At 38.2% G+C, this 18,820-nt stretch overlaps 1 protein-coding gene across 2 annotated transcripts in view; it reads left to right on the top strand.

Moving 5' to 3' along the window:
• The window catches only part of LOC138693319 (oxysterol-binding protein-related protein 9), a 443,401-nt gene that overhangs the window by 274,493 nt on the left and 150,088 nt on the right, over nucleotides 1-18,820 (top strand). For both annotated transcript variants that reach the window (XM_069817209.1, XM_069817210.1), the window contains one exon: nucleotides 5,048-5,189. In XM_069817209.1, the coding sequence (XP_069673310.1) occupies nucleotides 5,048-5,189 (142 nt within the window). The remainder of the gene's footprint in view (nucleotides 1-5,047; nucleotides 5,190-18,820) is intronic.

The raw sequence follows: 18,820 nt of genomic DNA, 5'->3' as shown, positions 1-18,820 counted from the left end.
CGGAGATGCATGGCTAGAATTACGCAAGTCAGGTTTATAATTTCCGTTTTCTTTCTTGGTATCATCGTCCAGTATCGCTCGTGGTTTCCGTGCTCCCCTGAGCTTGAATACTGCTAGTCTTGCAGTTCACTTTCGCTCTTGATAGTAATGTGGTATTGCGACCTACTTCAAAGCTTGCTCTTTCCGTTGCCTAAAGATTAAAATCAAGGATGCTCTTCATACGACTGTGTAGTCGTCGCTCTCCTTTTTATATACTTGACACGTCCGATTTTATAACTATAAAATCTATTACTGGGCCTACAATACTTTCATCTGTACAAAATTTGGTGCCATTAGGGCTAATAGTTTTGAAATTATATTTTTAAATATATTTTACTGTATACTGACATCACTAAAAAGCCTCCTTGCGCCAAAGTTTTCAAAATGTTCAGTTCATATTTGCTCAGACGCTTTAAAATATTCATTCATTCATTCATTCATTCATTCATTCATTCATAGTGTTTTGCCCAAGGGCAGGTCTTTCACTGCAAACCCAGCATTATCCAGTCTTTCCTACTTTCTGTCTTCGTCTTAGTCTCCGCATATGATCCATATATCTTAATGTCGTCTATTATTTTTTTATATCTTCTGCCCCGAACTCTTCTCCCGTTCACTATTCCTTTCAGTGCATCCTCCAGTAGACAGTTTCTTCTCAGCCAGTGACCCAGCCAATTTCTTTTTCTCTTCCTGACCAGTTTAAGCATTATTCTATCTTCACCCACGCTTTCTAACACAGCTTCGTTTCTTATTCTGTCTGTCCATTTCACACGCTCCATCCTTCTCCATATTCACATTTCAAATGCTTATAGTCGCTTCTCTTCACTTCGCCTAATGTCTATGTTTCTGCCCCACTCTACACAAGGCACTTCACTATTCTCTTCCTTAGTTCTTTTGAAAATAGTCATGGGAATAAAAATTAGCTTTTTGATCTCAGCCTAAATAGAGTCAATAATTTTTTTTTTAATTTCATGAATTTACCATTACTGCATATTAGTTTAATCTAAGTGCAGTATGAATATGCCCCGAACGAACCTAATATTAATATTTCATACAAATGCTAATTAAATTTTATTTATCGACATTTAATTGACCTCTGTGAGAAGTTTCAGACCAATCTGTCAATAACTGTTTGCCAGGAGCTTCTTTATACAATAAACTACTTAAACTTTTTAAGTAGATAAAACAGCATAAAAAATTCTCTCAACTCACTCATGCACCGTATACTTGGTCACATTTGATTATATGGCTAGATCATTTAAAACAGTCTCAAACATAATTACAAGCATAAAATAAAAAAGGTGGATTTTCTTCATTTTTCAGCATTATTTCACCATAGTGTTCCCTTATACTCTATTAGGTAGTGAGATACGAGGTCAATACTACTCACAGAGCGTTTAGCTCGGCTTCTGTTCGGGAACACGCGCATCAGACATGCTTGCATAACCGGCGTAGACTGCGTCGTCCATCCGTAATCTCACGCGTATTTTTACTCACCTAACTTTGATTTATGATAACATGCATACAATTATATTTTTAATTCAGAATTAATACTACCCTATGTTATGATAGGTGTTTTGAATAGTGCTCATGCATTGACAGATTCCCGACATTTTTTGATGAAATTGTTGCATTCTAAAAACATTAAGTTTACAGGAATAATCTGCACTCTATAGACGAATTTACGGGAGATTACGATGATATAATGACTCAATCTACGTCAATCATGCAGGCATCTTGTTCCAGGAGCCGGGCTGAACGCTCCGTGTGTGATCCCAGAAATGTGAATTGAGCAGGCCGAGAAATTAATCAATATCTGTATTTAACTGTTTTACTCAATAAGTACTATCCGTCCCATTCTGGCTATTATCATTCGAGAAACTGATAAGGAATGATTCGTCTCTTTGCGGGTTTTCAATAAAGTGGAAGGTTTTCTTGCAAATTAAATAAAAACATTAATGTTTATCGTTATTTTCTGCCTTAAGGAAGTCTGCCAAACCTCCTGCAATGACTAAGGGACGGAACTCTTCTATTCTGACCGAGTGCTTATGTGCTTTCGTAGTGATGCGCTACTGCCAAACTACGCAGACTTTCAGCCTAATTTTCAGATTAACGATGCACTCATTTACAAAACGCATGTTTTTTTTTTATTATTTATCTTAATGTATTCCATTGCCCCCTTAAATCTGCACAGTTTTATAACTTCCACCCTGTATATGTAGAAAAATTAGAAATTATGGTTTATTTAACGACGCTCGCAACTGCAGAGGTTATATCAGCGTCGCCGGTGTGCCGGAATTTTGTTCCACAGGAGTTATTTTACATGCCAGTAAATCTACTGACATGAGCCTGTCGCATTTAAGCACACTTAGATGCCATCAACCTGCGCCGGGATCGAACCCGCAACCTTGAGCACAGAAGGCCAGCGTTATACCGACTATGCTACCGAATGTAGGCCTAGATAAACTTAGCAAAGAATTTCCTTTATAAACTGTAATTATGTAGTGGACTTTTTAAAATTGATCTATTTAACAATAGTTTATCAACTGATATGGTTGTCTAGCATCTGTATGAAATGAAGGTGATAATTCCAGCGAAATGAGTTCAGGGTCCAGCGCCGAAAATTACCCAGCATTTTCTCTTAATGGATTGAGGGGAAAACCCCGGAAAAAACCTCAACAAGTAACTTGTCCCAACCAGGATTTGAACTCGAGCCCACTCGTTGCACGGTCAGGCATGCTAACCGTTAGTCCACAGCGGTGGACTACTGGAATTTTTCCCCAGTCGTACGTATTCTGTCTGAGTAGAAATTGAATGGAATTTCGGAAGGGGGCACTACGATCATCCTACGACCTTTCACGATTTACTCTACTGTGCTAACCCCCCCAAGCTAAGCGCATTCCCAAACTCACACCGGTTGAACACATTAAGATTCACTGCATACCCAGGTTTCGACCAGACAATCCACTCGTCCCTAGACCTGCCCCCTGTTCGGAGAATGCTATGAAATGATGACGAATTGGAGAAATGACGGAATTATGTAGATGCCTAAAATGGGGAAATGAGATAACCCAGAGAAGAAACCCAAGTGCGGCCTTGTCCGCCACAAGTGTCACTATGCATTTTTCAATGAAAAATTCCAGTGCCTGGCCGGGACTCAAACCCGGACCGCCTGCGTGACGGACTGAAGATCTGACCATTCAGCGACCGGAGAGATCTCAGAATAGAGATAAACATCAAGCCACATAGCAGGAAACGCCTATTCTCAGCCCTTTCAATTTATAACACACATTATTGGTTGACGATTTAATTAATTCTGTAACATAGAATTGATGGAGAAATTTGAATTTGCATACTGCTCTGCATACCAGCATGCGAAACACCGACCCTGTGTCGATTTGTGGTGACGGTTATTAAATCATACCTCAACACATGTTCTGAAATAATTTCAGGTGTACATGCTTGAGTTGAGATTGTTGAATTGTGGTACTGTCTTCCTCCGACGAGTTTAGCGCTGGGACCTGAGGTATTCTTGCCATCGGTGCGGGGGGGTTGCAGGTAGATTCTTTTGTTGCTACAGCCAAGCCAAGCCGAGCGGAGTGTGAAGTAAGTTATTAATCGCCCAAAAATAAGCAGTCTTCAGTTTTTAGTAGTGTATGACTGTGTACTTCTCAAGTGAGTTCAGCAGTACAGTATATTTAAATTGATTACTTTACAAATTTAATTCAATTCTACTAATCACTAAATTTTATAGTATGATTCTTATTTTCATTTATATTATTGTAGGTGTATTATAATTTTTCTTTTCATTTATTTTATTGTATTTGTCTTTGCGGTGGTGTGATGGCCTTAACTTCACCAGAATAAATAAATAAATAAATAAATAAATAAACTTTTCTACAATACTTTTCTTCTCTGAACACGTAAGTGCGAATGGTTGTATCTCTATCTCGCCAAAAATACGTAAATTGGGCGAATGTTTTCAGTATGATTGTACTTCCAGACTGCCGCTGTCACTGTTCCCTCTCTTTCCAGTACCGCGCTAGACTAGTCGGAACCGCATTCCTCTCAGCACTAAACTACTCAGAGGATGACAGTAGATGTTATGTGAATCTATTCGTCTTCATAATTAGCCTATATTCTTATCAAAACACAAATCGTATTTTCAAAAGAATCACTCGTGCTGAAATTAGTGGTGGACAAAGCAGAGTTGAAAATGGTTTTTCTCGAATACTCCTGTTTTCCTCTTATTATTCCACACACTCCTTCTCCTTATTTTGTCCATCTGTAATAGTTAAAAGTAGGTTGAAGTGAAGTCTTGGCGGTATTACGGGTCTCTGATGATGATGGCTTTGTAAAGGCTGAAGGATAATGGCCCGCCTGTTAGCATCAGATTTACGAATGACTGACTGGAACAATCATCACATGTAGGGCGCACATTGACGAATATAAATTCTAAACGCATGGATCCGACCTTCGAAAGGCCAGTTGACCATGCTTAAAGGTCCCATAGAGGTTGATAGCTACAGTCAATCTAAGAAATGGATAACATAAACGAAACACACTTCGAACGCAGTTCGACTACCAACGGTGTTCTCATACATTAATCAGAAAGTGAAAGGATTAACTTCGAGGCGTACCTCTACGGTGGTTGAGTGGTGAGACCTTCAGCCTGCCACGAAGGCGGTCCGGCTTAGAGCCCCGGTCAGGCCTGGAACCTTTGTGGCGGACAAGATTTTCCTCGGGGTTCACCCATTTCCTCATATTAAGGGTTGCCTGCTAAGAAACCTGGATACGCAGCGAACCTTTGTATAGTCAGCTTGTGTGGATTTAGGAAAGCACCTAGTCTGAGGGTTAGCGCAATAGATCGTGAAAGGTCGCAGTGCTGGTTCGAAATGCGCCTCCCCTCTAGAAATTCCATTCCAGCGTGAAGCGTGCTGCTGCGCTGTGCTCTGTACACAGCTAATTGTTTGCGCTGAGTCGATTTATTTATAATATGTTTCTGTTGCAGGTTTGAATGCCGCAGGCTCAGGACACAGAGCTAGCATGACACTGATTGTGCCTGCCACCTCGTACTCCAGCTCAGAGGAAGAGGACTTTTACGACGCCAACGAATACAATGAAACCCCGAGCAGCTCGGCGAGCCCTACCATGTGAGTAACATCTACAAATTGTTAGGTATCTATATTGTATATTTATATTAAGCAACTATGCCTTAGAACATATCCAAAAGCGATGCAATTTTAGTCTTATAAAGTTTCTTAGCGTCGTACGAAATTTTAATGTTTCACTGTGATCGTTTTTAGAAGAAAAAGTGTTGCGTTTTACAGCGTATATTTCGATTTAATATATTAATATATCCAACATTTTGGAACCAGCTACAATTTCCATCATCAGAATCATAGAGCAGCCAGTATTGTTGAGTTAGTTATGTCTGAGACTGTGGTCAGTTGGTCGCACTGCAACCATATTTGACCGAATTTTTACACTGCCGACAATGGTAGAACAAGTGGAGATGGTCACAGTAGAGCCATGCTGCACTGGCGTGCACTGACAGTTTTACGAACAGACGGTGGAAACCAAACCAAGTGCAGTTTGATACTAAGCACAACTCTCGCATCAGTCTTGTTTTCGTTTCTTTAATGAAATAATTGATAATGAGAAAGTTATTTCTTTGATAGACTTGCCAGAATATCTCAGGTCCCATTCTAAAATAATGACAAATTAATTGAAGTGTTTGCTCCATCTGTCTTTGGAACAGATTATGAAACTCACCATATTCCTCTCTTTCTTAAAAATGTGTGTTCATTCAATCTCTTCTATCGTCCTCTAATAATAACAATAGTTTCAATATTTCAATAGAGGGTGTAGGCCAGGCCTGCGTGATTTATGCGTTAGCTTGAGCGATTTTCAGATAGCGGTCTCCTTCTACTCCCGCAGTTGTGTTCATCGTGGACATGAATCGATCAGTGGCGTGCAATGCGTGAGCTACATTTACATTTGTTGTAAACTGAAAATTAAATGTATTTATGTACATATGTAGGTGAAGCACGCCTTGCACTCATTGTAAATGGCACGTCACTGAATCTCTGCGTTGTTTATCGTTCCTATCCATCTGTCCGCAGCTGGTTTCTCTGTGAGCTGGTCTATGCTCTAGATGTCTAGATCAAGTGCAGTATGACCACAAGCTTGGTAGAGAATGGTCGCCCGAGAGTCCGCCGTGTACGCCATTTTAAAAGATCGGTCAAATGCGGATGCAGTGTGACCATTACTTGACTCATCCAAACTACTTAACTTTCTTTGGGAGAAAAATGAGCTCGGGAACACAATTTTGTAGATTTTCGACACGTAAAAGCACTCTGTCCATTGTCGATCCGCAACAATAAAGAGACGCATGGTGAATATAAGACTGATTTCAAGTTTACTCATCAACTATAGAATGTTAGAAGGACTTGATCTGTGGGAAGAATCAAAGTTCTTTGATTGTGAACTTGTGTGCAATCCAATCACATTTAAGTTCTATCGACTTAAACGCAAGATATATAGAGCTTTCTACGGGGAAACTGCAGATTTGGCCAAGGAGACTTTTTCTTTCACTTCTTCTCTGCCTGGCATTGTTCCCAATTCTCTTGCCTGTACATTTATTTGTTGTCGTTAAATTTATACATCCTGCTCTTTTTAATCTGAATTAAACGTAATTTGTTTTCCATGTCTTATTGAAGGTCATGTGTAATATAGATACACTGAAGACCTGAGCACATGAAACCTATTTTTGTTTCTGCTTTTATCGCCACTTTATTTCTTGGTCACCATCCAAGCTCAGACTTCTATAGCAGTTCATAAATGTTTTATCTAATTATTTAAGTTTTTCATCGTGTTGTATACATTTAAAATTTTTCTAGGACTTACTATAAATCTATTAGACTATTCTACATAGATATGCTGTTAGTCGAGTGTCTCCTTTTGTAATAGGTTATTTAACGATGCTTAATTTTAAAGTAGCTACCGGCGTAGCTCAGTCGGCCAAGGCGCTTGTCTACCTATCCAGAGTTCCGTTCGGACCCGGGTTCCATTTCCGCTTGGCTGAGGCTTTCCCCAACCGTAAGGCGAAGGTCAGGTAATCTATGGCGAATCCTTATCTCGTCAAATACCATCTCGCTGTCACCAATCCCATCGACGCTAAATAGCCTAGTAGTTGATACAGCGTCGTTAAATAACCAACTACAAACAACATTATAATATATTTTAGAATTGTGTTAGGTCCGCCGAGTTAGCTCTGTGGTAGCGTGTCTGCCTCCAGACTAACCGGCCCGGGTTCGATTCCCAGCGGGGTCAGAAATTTTAATGTAAAATTTCTACCTCGGGATTAGGAGAGATGGTGGTGCACAACTTCTAATCACTAGATTGTGCACCAATATCCCTGGGTTAAATTCCAAATCTCTCCGCAGTGCATATGAATAGAAAGCATATGTCACTGTTGGTAGTGATTCGTCCGTCGGATGGGGACGTTAAGCCTGGCGGCTCCCTTCGTGTTATTCGACAGGAGTAGGCTATGTGCCGGCACCGGGTTTCCCCTTCTCATTTCCTCATCATCATCATCATCACTCATTCCAGACACTACACTTACACGAACACTTACACACATAAACTCACCCTAGTACACGACATAACTCTCCACATTTACACATAATGTACAGTGTGACCCGCCGAAGTGGTGTACAACTAGAGAATGGGTCACAGTTCTGCCATCTATCCGCAGTATGCGGAATCCGAATCACGCAAGTGAAGTGGGTGGGCATTGGAAACACACACACACAGAATTGTGTTAGAAAAGTGATCGAAGAAATGTAGTGCGCAAATGTGTGAGCAAATAGATAGGGAAGTGCACAATTTACTGTTTGCCATCGATCAACCATCTGAGCATGTTTAATAAATTGATAGCGATATTAAATTTTACTTTTAGCTTTTGAATATGATCTGAAGATACATAAATACAAAGATAATTTGTTCTACCACGTTTTTCAAAGAAAAATGGAATTAAGTTTTAAGACTTACTGTAAATTCGTTAATGGGATGGTTGATATTACCTTAAAGCTTTCACTCACTCCCAAATAACGTAGACTCGGATCAGTAGACAAACGCGTTACCGCCTGAACTACTCCGGTTGTTGAGTGGCTGTTATAAACCCTTCTTCGCAGAAGACAGGACGGGTTCATGTGGAATTTATGATACAGAGATGATCTTTAGAACGCTTTCTATGAATACTTCCGTTTTCCCTCCCGTTATTCCAGCAATCCTCCATTGTCATGCCATTGTTAACTCCCTCTGAAGCGCAGTCCGGCTCTCTGAATAGCTGCTTGATCATAGAAGTGAATAAGAAAGAAAACCTTTGTGTACATGAAACTTCGCTAGACTATTTTCCCCCCACAAACATGCTCACTATTCAGACGAATAAGTGCTGTCTGCAGGTAGTATGTATACTGCTGCCTTTACTACTCTAAACTTGAACCTTATATCAGAAAAGCAGACCATTATTCATTGTCCGAAACGGAGTGGAAAATATTATTGTCAGCGTTTGAATCGCAAGATTACTTACAAATGGCTTTTAAGGAACCCGGAGGTTCATTGCCGCCCTCACATAAACCCGCCATCGGTCCCTATCCTGAGCAAGATTAATCCAGTCTCTACAATCGCATCCCACCTCCCTCAAATCCATTTTTATATTCACTCCCGATACTGATATATGATTTAAGAGCTGTCGGCTTCCGATTCTAGAGCTTGTCAAGTACTCGTCTAGGGATGGAAACTAGCTCTGTCAAAGTTAAGGTAGGATGGCCCGCTTGTCAGCATCGGATTAAAGAATGCCACCCGTTGCATTTGGAACACGTGGAGCATAGTGGAAATAAGGATGTCTGTGCATAGATTCGTGCCTTGTTCGGCCGTCGAAAAGATAAGCCAAATCCTGAAGATGGCATGGACTACTACCTTCTACCAGAGAGTACCGCATTCTCGGCGGCGCCGGCCATATTTACTCTTTGCTCGGCACAGAAGCATATACAGTAATACTAGAACGAAGGTCATTAAAGGCGATATCATACATGTTGTTGTGGTTTATTGAATATAGGAGACGTGGATTAATAATCAGTATTGTCATAGTGAAATGATTCATTAGAAATAACACTTTATTATTTATGTTATGTCCATTTCAATAGGGATAAAATCTGCAATTTTCTACTGCAGTTCTCATTCTAAGACTTTGACTGCCACATTTAGCAGATTGTTGTAGTGCATTTGCTGTAACAGACAATTTTCTTAACAATAACTATATTCTAGTCCTAAAATACAGTGATAAGATTTTTTGCAAAATATTATGACAAGTTGAGAACGTATGAGTTAAAGTGTTAATGAATAAAGACATCAAAGTCTTTAATGTCAACTCATTTTCTACCAGGTTTCAATTTTGTTTCTGAAAAATATCTCTGCATTTAAGATTAGCTATATCAAACACAGATTTACAAGGGTATACAAGTGGCACTTCATTTTACGACTTGAGAGTCACTAATGTGCTAATAAATGTATAGATTCATCCCTGTTATCAGTTATTATTAGAGATGAAAAACAGTTCTCAGTGTAAAATAAATCAGTTTTCACAAATACTATGTGACTTCTTTTGTTTTCCTGACTATTATGACTTCTTTCGTTTTTCCGACCGTTGGGAGCAGTTAACTGCACAACAAAACGGCATTCTTCAAGATAACAATGGAATATCACACTGTAGGGGAACAACTTACAAAACTCCGTTGGTCTGCGCATGCGTCAATCTTAAAGAGTGACACAATATAGACTACCATTCACCTCCTCCTTCCTAATTGTCAACCAATAGTAGCGTATAGGGTCTACTTATAGCAGTGATGCGTCAGATGACTTGTCACTCTGTATCGACAATGGTTCAGATTAATGGAGGGAAACTCCAGACTCCGCCTCCAGTAAGCGGTAAGGTTAAGTAACCTCCTACAACGGAGTTTTACCAGTTGTAGGTCTATAGAAACCTGTGTTCCTATACAAGTCTTGCGTTGTACTGTCTCCTCTGGAGTAAATATGGCCACCACGTCGGCATTTGTCGGATCAAAAGAATGCGATCGTTCTACCGATCTGTACGTACACTTGATACAGTAGACGACGAACGAACGAGCGATATTAACCACGAAAAGATCATTTCAGTGGCATATTGTTCCGTGGGTAATATAAGTGCGTACTACTGTACAAATACACTATTCACACATATACTGCCTAAAGCAAACGTACTAACTAACTTCCGCTGTTCAACTTGTTCTGCACATGTAGTTTAAAACAAAAAAGGACTTGGGTAGAAGTCGCCTTTGTGTATATCAAAGACAGGCAGCATGCACTACTACAATGTAATGTCTAATCAGTATCAAACATTGGCGAACAAATGGACGACAAAAACGGAACTGTGCATTGTGTGTGTGTGTGTGTGTGTGTTTATGCGTGTGGGCGCTCACTAGATAGCCCTGTTGCCAGTGACGTGTGGGTGAGGGCTAGTTTCCTCTCCCTGAGGATTTCACGTACGTCTAAATATATTTACTGTAATACTAAGATATTTATGATACGTTTAATTAAAAAAAACATTAACGAATCCCATGTTTTCAGACATATATGTGCAATGTAGATCAGCCTGTACAGTACATTGGTGGCTTTCTGCCACAGACAGGGTATGTCTACTGTAAAAGCTCTATATTAACATGAACTATACATGCTATTGTTCTACTCAGCTTTTTAACATTAAAAACTAGTAATTAATGGTCTACCCTTAACAGAGCTTGATATATCCTTATACAGGGTGATTCACGAGGATTTACCGTCCCTTACGGAGCTTATTTCCGAAGACATTCTGAGCAAAAAGTATCACATAAACATTTGTCCCAATCTAAATATTTTCTGAATTACACTAATTTGAAGTTGTTTGTAAAATAACATTATTGTTGAGTTTTAAGGTTAAACAAATATTACAGATAAAGAATTAATTATTCAGGATTATCATTTATTTAATTAGCTAGTATTCTGAAGCTAAAAATGTGTTGTGAATTCCATAGTTGGATCTCACAGATTTTTTTTTCGATTTTTAACTACAAAATTATATTTTCTTTCGCATTTATCACAATAATTTGTTACAAATCACGCCACTCTTGTAGATTCTTTAAGATTGTACATTAGGATACATAATTAAACTGTAAAGAATCAAGTTTCTAAAGTCGTATGATTTGTAACAATTTTTGTGATAAGTACGTAAGAATGATGTCTTTTTAGTTATAAATTGAAAAATAAAATCTGTACAAAGCAATTAACAAATTTTTATATTCAGAACACTAGCTAATTAAAGAAATGACACTTCTGAATAGTTAATTCTCTATTTGTAATTTTTTTTACCCTTAAAACTAAAGAAAAACAATTTTTACTAACAACTTCAAATTAATGTAACTTTGAAAATATTAAGATTAGGACAAATGTTTATATTACATTTTTTGCAGAGAATGTCTTCGAAAATAAGCTCCGTAAGTGACGGTAAATCCTCGCGAATCGCCGTGTATAATATGACGTAATTAACATAATAGTTTCAAAATTAAAATGCAACCCACCCAATCATCCATGCAATGTTTACACCCCTCCCCTCCAGCCCTCCAGGGAAAATAGTCAGAAATTGTCACTGTGTTCACGCGCGTTTGTTATATAACCACAGCGCGGTGTTGCTACAATGGTCACATAAATCCTTAACAGCAAAATCCACAATGCAAACAAATAGATATTGTCTGAAAGCATCATCCGTCTTCCTCAGTCCTTCCCATTGAATAATAATTGATGAACGACGTAAATAATGTATCTTTCCAGAATGTAAGGAGTATACGTCCAAATATTTTATAATAATAATAATAATAATAATAATAATAATAATAATAATAATAATAATGATTTATTTTAGCTGGCAGAGTTAAGGCCGTAAGGCCTTCTCTTCCACTCAACCAGCAAAAAGTGTATATACATATGCATGAACTTACAAAGAATCCAATTTTATATACTCTTAAGAAAAGTGGGTATAACATAAAGCCCTTTTACCTTCTCTTTTGCACTCATAGTTTTCCCATGAATGTGTCGCGTATTTTACAGTCTATTTTATGAATGAACTTACTATGAAACGCCTGTTAGTTTAAGGTAGACTATACGCACGTTTTTCGATCACAATAATACTCCAACGTAAACATTCTGTGTCTGTCTGTCGGTTACAGTGGTCACAATTCTCCGAGCCTGACGACCGATACGCCAACAATTTCGATTCCTAGAAACAAACTTGCGGTAGGAAGAGACGGGTGTGGCAACATTATCAGCATGAAAACAAACCCTTCACAATGCTGAAATTAAAAACATTCACTCACTGTCACTATCAGACTCAATTACTTCACTGTATTTCTAGTGGAACAACATTTAAAACGTGAGTAGCCCTAATCGATGTTTTCAGTTTTAACTTACACGCATAACAAACCGCAATGAAGCATAATTTGTTTGTTTCTCCTTATCTCGCCCTCCTTTCTCTGTGTTGTAGACCAGGCTCGGAGATATTTTGCGTCCACTGTAAGGGTTGTTAACCTTGCAGGAAACTCTCTCACCAACAATTACGTAATGGAAGGATTCACTGATGGGGAATTACGATATTCATTCAATGTACGGCGGAGCAGAGGAATCTATAAACATGGCAAAGGGGCTGTATCGCCAAAGATTTAGGAGAATCTGCAAAGCTGGCAAAAGAGCTCTTCGCCGAAGATTTTCAAATAGACAAATGTTCGTTGCTGTGCATAAAAGATTCCGAGATACAGGTTCTCTTCGTCCTGGATTTAGGCTGTTATCAAACCTAAAACTTTTTTTTCATGTCAAAACATAACTTCGAAGAATGAGAATTTTTTGCGTAATGTGGTTCTGTATATTATCGCCAATTACAATAATATCAATAACAATCCGTGGCGCGGACAGCCCATGAAGGACTAAGATACCAGTCGGCTGCTGGCCTCACGTCCACATGGCTCAGCAGAAATCCAACTAGTACTCAGTTAACTGTGGTCAGCACGATGATCCCTCTAGCCGTTATAGCTGGTTTTCGTTCAGCAAAGGAATTTTTCATTGTTACATTTGTTCGGATCAAATTTCTGTACATTTAAAGGACAAAACTAAAATTCTTTTACTCATTTATTATCATAATACACTGCTCTCTTAAATTGATTGGGCATATTGTAAATTAATTTAGTAGCTTTCCCAAAACATTATATGAAATGTTTCATATAAAATAATTTTTATCTCGAAAAGAAAGAAAAATCGAGCAAAATTTTATTAAACTCTTTGTATTTAAATATCTTAGGGAATAGCCTCCTGAAATTAATGACATTACTTACGGTTCATTTTGTATGTACAGGGTGGAAGTGAAATAACCCTGCACATTTAAAGGATAAAACTAAAATTCTTTGAGTCAGTTATCATAATACACTGTTGTCTTAAATTTACTAATCATATCGGGAATTAAATCAATGGCTTTTTCCCAAAACACGCTATGAAACGTTTCATATAAAATGATGTTTATCTCGAAAAGGAAGCAAAATTGTATTAAACTCTTTTGTTTGAAATACCCCAGAGAATAGCCACCTGAAATTAATGACATGATTACAGGGTGGAAGTGAAATAAGCCTATAGATTTTCAGAGCGAATAGCTCATGTCATATGTAACAAAAACATGTAAAAACATATTGGTGGAAAGTTCATAGTTTTCTCAGAAAAGAAAATGTCTCCCTCCCTCTTATTCGGTAACTATTGCGAGTAGGATCGTGATTTTTATCCACATCGATAGAAATTCTAATAAGAATAATTTGTCCCTCTAACGTATTTCAGTAGAGTGGACGGTTTTCGCGTAAATTTAATTTAAAAACCACTAATTTCAAACCACTGAATGGTGCAGCGTTGTAGCTCCCGAATTTTATATATACTAGATTTGTATCTTTACATGCTGACTCTTAATACGCAGGGGAAGTCATATTCCCATTGAAGTCTTTTCGAAAAATTCGCGTCATTGCGTAATACTACTGACTGCTGATACTAGAAAATGCCCTACCTTTAAGACAGAATTAGCCTCTTAAGTTTCTTTATTATATCGTTAAAATTAACTGCATAAACCGCTTCATACTGAAATGTGCCAGAGCGTCTAGACGTTGTTGTGATAATGCATTCCAAAGTTTTGTTTTCATATTTATCAACTTTGAAGATAAACTTTCACATGCACAGCTTGTAATAGGGGTAACTACAAAACACTTAATTGCGTTGTACACGGCTGAAACAAAGACTCCAACTCAGTCATTCTCTAACGATATTCGCTGAAGCACTCTTAGGAATAATTAATTATATTCCGAATGCATTCTTACTCTTGTTTCCAGATCGTCGATGAAGATTGCGATTTTGTTAGTAATACTTCTGTTTAATTAAAAAATAATGGCCTTCTGCATTCAGTGATAGTTTTAACAGTTCCTTCTAAAATAGCTTTGACAGTGATACAGTAGTGAACTTACTATTTTTTTTTCAGTTATTTAACGATGTTATATAAACCGCGACTTTATTGTTTATGTAATTGGTAATAACGAGATGGCATTTAAAAAGATTAGTCCGAGAATTTGCCGTAGGATTACCTATTTGCTTACATTTGTAAAAGAACTCGAAAAAGAAAGACAATCATATAATCAACCCAAGCAGGATTCGAACTCACGCTCGAAAGAGCCTTTGAGTACTAGTGCATCTTGGTACTCCAGAACTACATAGGTGGCATAAGATAAAGTTACTAAATTTTACTTCATTTGTATTGTAAGTAATCAATTTCGGCATAAAAAAGAAGCTAAAAATTGACTAAGGTGTTGAGAAAGTATTACGTAGTTGTAACACCCTTTTCCGAAATAATTGTTCTGAATAGGCAGTAGTCTGATTTTCGGAGTACAATTTTACCATCACGGTTTCATGCCTTCTACAATGTTCCACAGCAATTCAGATGCGTAATTTCGTATTGTACGGAATTTGTTTGAGAGCAAGGCTGTGTATAGGTTATGTATGGTGATCAGTATTGCTGTTTAGTTTAATTATTTTTATATTTTTTTCTTAGCATTTAAAGGTTTCTTACTAACTTTCTAAATTTTCGGTTCAATATTTTATGTTGAAATAAATATACAGTATAACCAGTTTTTATTTCAAACAACTTGTAATACAGTGAAACCACTCTTTTCGCTCTAGAGTTGTGTATGTAGTACGTTCCGTTCATTCAAACAACTGTTGTGCCCCTTCACTACGTTCCGTTCATTCAAACAGCTGTAGTGGAAACACAAGGAGAATAAGGAGAACACAAGAACAAGGAGAACAAGGGAAGACTAGCAATACTAATATAGGGATAACAAGGGAACACAAGGATAACAAGGGAAAGGTAAGGAGAACAAAAGGAATACAAGAAGAACAAAGAGAATACAAGGAGAACAAGAGGGTTGCATTTTTATCATCATCATCATCATCATCATCATCAACAAAAACTTCAAGGATTAGTCTTTTTAGACTGTTCCGTCTTCAAGCATTTCTTTCAGAATTGATATTTCCGTCTTGTCTGCGGTCTTCCTCTCTCTCTCTCTCTCTCTCTCTCTCTCTCTCTCTCTTCCCTATTGCTCTATATTTGTATATAATTGTTTACGAAGTCTATTATTATCCATTCTTTCTACGTGGTCCAACCATTTCTGTTGATGCTTTCGAATTTCATCCACAAGACTATTTACATTCAACCTTGTCTAACATCATTATTGTTTATTCGGTCTGCTCTTGTAAATGCTAAAATTGATCTTAAAAATGTCTAGTAGGCTTTGAGAATGGTGTCGAATAGCACCAAAAAGCTGTAAGCCGCACATGCTTACATAATTAACATGTGTAAGGTCGCCATTTAATCAATTATTTGAAAATTTCATTTCTGCAGTCTGTATTCTGTGTTTTTGTTGTTTTTATGTGACAGTAAATTCCCAAGTTACCCACCTCCCCCATAGCTATTGAGGAGAAAGACGCAGTAGTAAGCCAAAATAGAACAATTTTGCTAATCTCTGCTAAGCACTACTCTTGCCCACTCTTAATATATAATAATATTTCATTTAACGATGTTTTCATCTTATTCAGCACTAAAAATCAACGTAGGTCTAGGTGAGAATCGATCGACAAATTTTGCCTGGGGCTGTCTATCAGGAACAGTATCATTTTACATGTTGTAAATATACAACACTTCTCTCTCGGAGGATGGGGTATGATAGATTCTGGCGTTCTTCAAAATCCATCGTTCTCGGCCGGGTTTGAATTCTCAAAACTCTCGTCGAATGGCTAGCATAGAATCACTTGGACCACTCCTACGCTTGTAATATCTCGAAGTAATTATGTTACTATTACAACTTCTTTTCATGTTACGTTCGTTGGATTATCATTTGTAATTAATGTAGTGGAAGTCCTTCCAGGCTGTGAGGTGCATTGCGCTTTAATTAAGAAGCTTAGTTTATCGGGTGGTCATAAGCTTCCACCTCGATCCTTGGTACTCTCATAATTGGTTAATTCATGCCTGCCAACACCGCTAGAGACTTGGTCGTCGGATCGATATGGCGCTGCCAGATTTCAGCTCGTGGCGGTCAAAATGTCACAGTCCAGAACCTCCAGCTAGAGAGACCGCGAACGCTGCCCTCGTTCCACTTCTCTCCGGAATAAAAAAAAGGGAAACACAGTAGTTTGTTCTATTATTGTAACTATTAGTAAAATTTATTTAAAGTTTCTTTTCAATTATGGAAACTAATTCACAGACTATAATATGATGACAACGGCAAAAGAGCAACGATGAAATAGAAATGACATGAACGTAAGTGTTCGGAACCGACCTGCTTCACATTCGTTGTGTTCATACAAATCTCACAGAATTCCCTCGGAATCACCAGAGGTCTCTGGTAGTAGTTCATTTAATATGTCTTTTTTGACGTAGAACTGCGTCCTCCTCCTCACTAGATATGGGGCGATAACTTGGGAATTGTCGTTCCATAAAAATGCAACCATCTTTCGCCACTATTTGTATTCTCCTTGTTCTCTTTGTATTCTCTGTCTTCTCCTTATATTCTCTTTATTTTCCTTTGCATTTTCTTGTTCTTCTTATATTCCCCTTGTTCTTCTTATATTCTACTTATTATTTTTCCCTTGTTCTCCTGTGTTCCCCTTGTTCTTGTTGCATTTCACTTATTCTCTTTGCAACCTTCTTTTTCGCCTTGTATTCCTTGTACTCCTTGTTATCCTTGTATTCTCCTTGTTTACGTAGAACTACGTCTTTTTCATCATAGATATGGGGAGGTAAGTAGGGAATTTACCGTCTCATAAAAATTCAACCCCCTCTCGTCGCTGCTATTTGTATTTCCCTTGTTCTCCTGTGTTCCCATTGTTTTCTTGTTGCATTTCACTTATTCTCTTTGCAACCTTCTTTGTCTCCGTGTATTCCCCCTTTTCTCTTTGTGTTCCCCTTGTTGTTTTATTGTATTTCCTTTGTCCTCCTTGTATTCCTTGTACTCCTTGTTGTCATTGTATTCTCCTTGTTCTCCTTCTTCACGTAGAACTACGTCTTTTTCATCAATAGATATGGGGAGGTAAGTAGGGAATTTACCGTCTCATAAAAATTCAAAATTCTTCGCTGCTATTTGTATTTTCCTTGTTCTTCTTATGTTCCCCTTGTTCTCTTTGTATTCACCGTTTTCTCTTTGTATTTTCCTCCTTCTCTTTGTATTGCCATTTTTTGACATAGAACTACGTCTTTCTCATCAGTAGGTATGGAGGAGGCAACTTCGGAATTGACTATGATATAAAACTGCAACCCCGCTCACCTCTACTCTTGGTATTATCCTTGTCTTCCTTGCGTTCCCCGTCTTCTCCTTGTTCTTCTTGTGGCCCCTTCGCCTTATGTTCGCTTTGCTCTCCTTATTTTCCCTTTTACGATTTCCATTCCTCTTGTGGTTCTTGCATTCCACTTGTTCTTATATCCCCCTTGTTCTTCTTGCCTTTATATTTCTCTTGCTCGCCTCCTATTCCCCGTCTTCTTCTTGTATCCCCATGTCCTCTTTCCATTCCCCTTGTTCTCCTTGCCTTCCCTTATTCTCTTTGCTTTCTTTCTTCTCCTTGTAATCCCCTTGTTCTTCTTGTATTTCCGCTGTTTTTGAATTCTTGTTTCATATTTTCTCCCACCACCCACATGTACATCTACCTACAGGTACCTAGCATAATACACCTGTCGACAGGTGATCGTATCCACAATCAAATCTACCTAAAGACCTGCAGCATAGTAAAGCCATGCACCTGTCGACTTTTTAGTCGTTGTAGGTAAGCTGGCCATTAGTTTCGAGTTTCTGGAATTCAAACCCAGGCGAAGGCGATGTATTATAAATGGTGATAAAAATCCTTGACGTGACTTCAACCGAGAAGGAAGTAAAGCTTGAAGATTTTATATTTAAGCCACGTAAGAAGCTCTGATCGTGATAGAAGACTCTAAGAAAAAATGGTGTCTCATTTCTTGCCCACGTCGAAATTTGGAGATAGTACAACCATAACAATGGCTCAAATACGTGTGGGATTGACCTACTCTCTATCTTTGATCCATACCAACATACCTTCTCAGCCACAGAACGTTTTCAGTGACGTTGCTATG

This window comes from Periplaneta americana, chromosome 17 (assembly GCF_040183065.1).
Source record: "Periplaneta americana isolate PAMFEO1 chromosome 17, P.americana_PAMFEO1_priV1, whole genome shotgun sequence".
Taxonomy (NCBI): Eukaryota; Metazoa; Arthropoda; class Insecta; order Blattodea; family Blattidae; genus Periplaneta; species Periplaneta americana.
The sequence above is the reverse complement of the archived record's forward strand: the minus strand, read 5'-3'. Positions and strand labels throughout refer to the sequence as shown.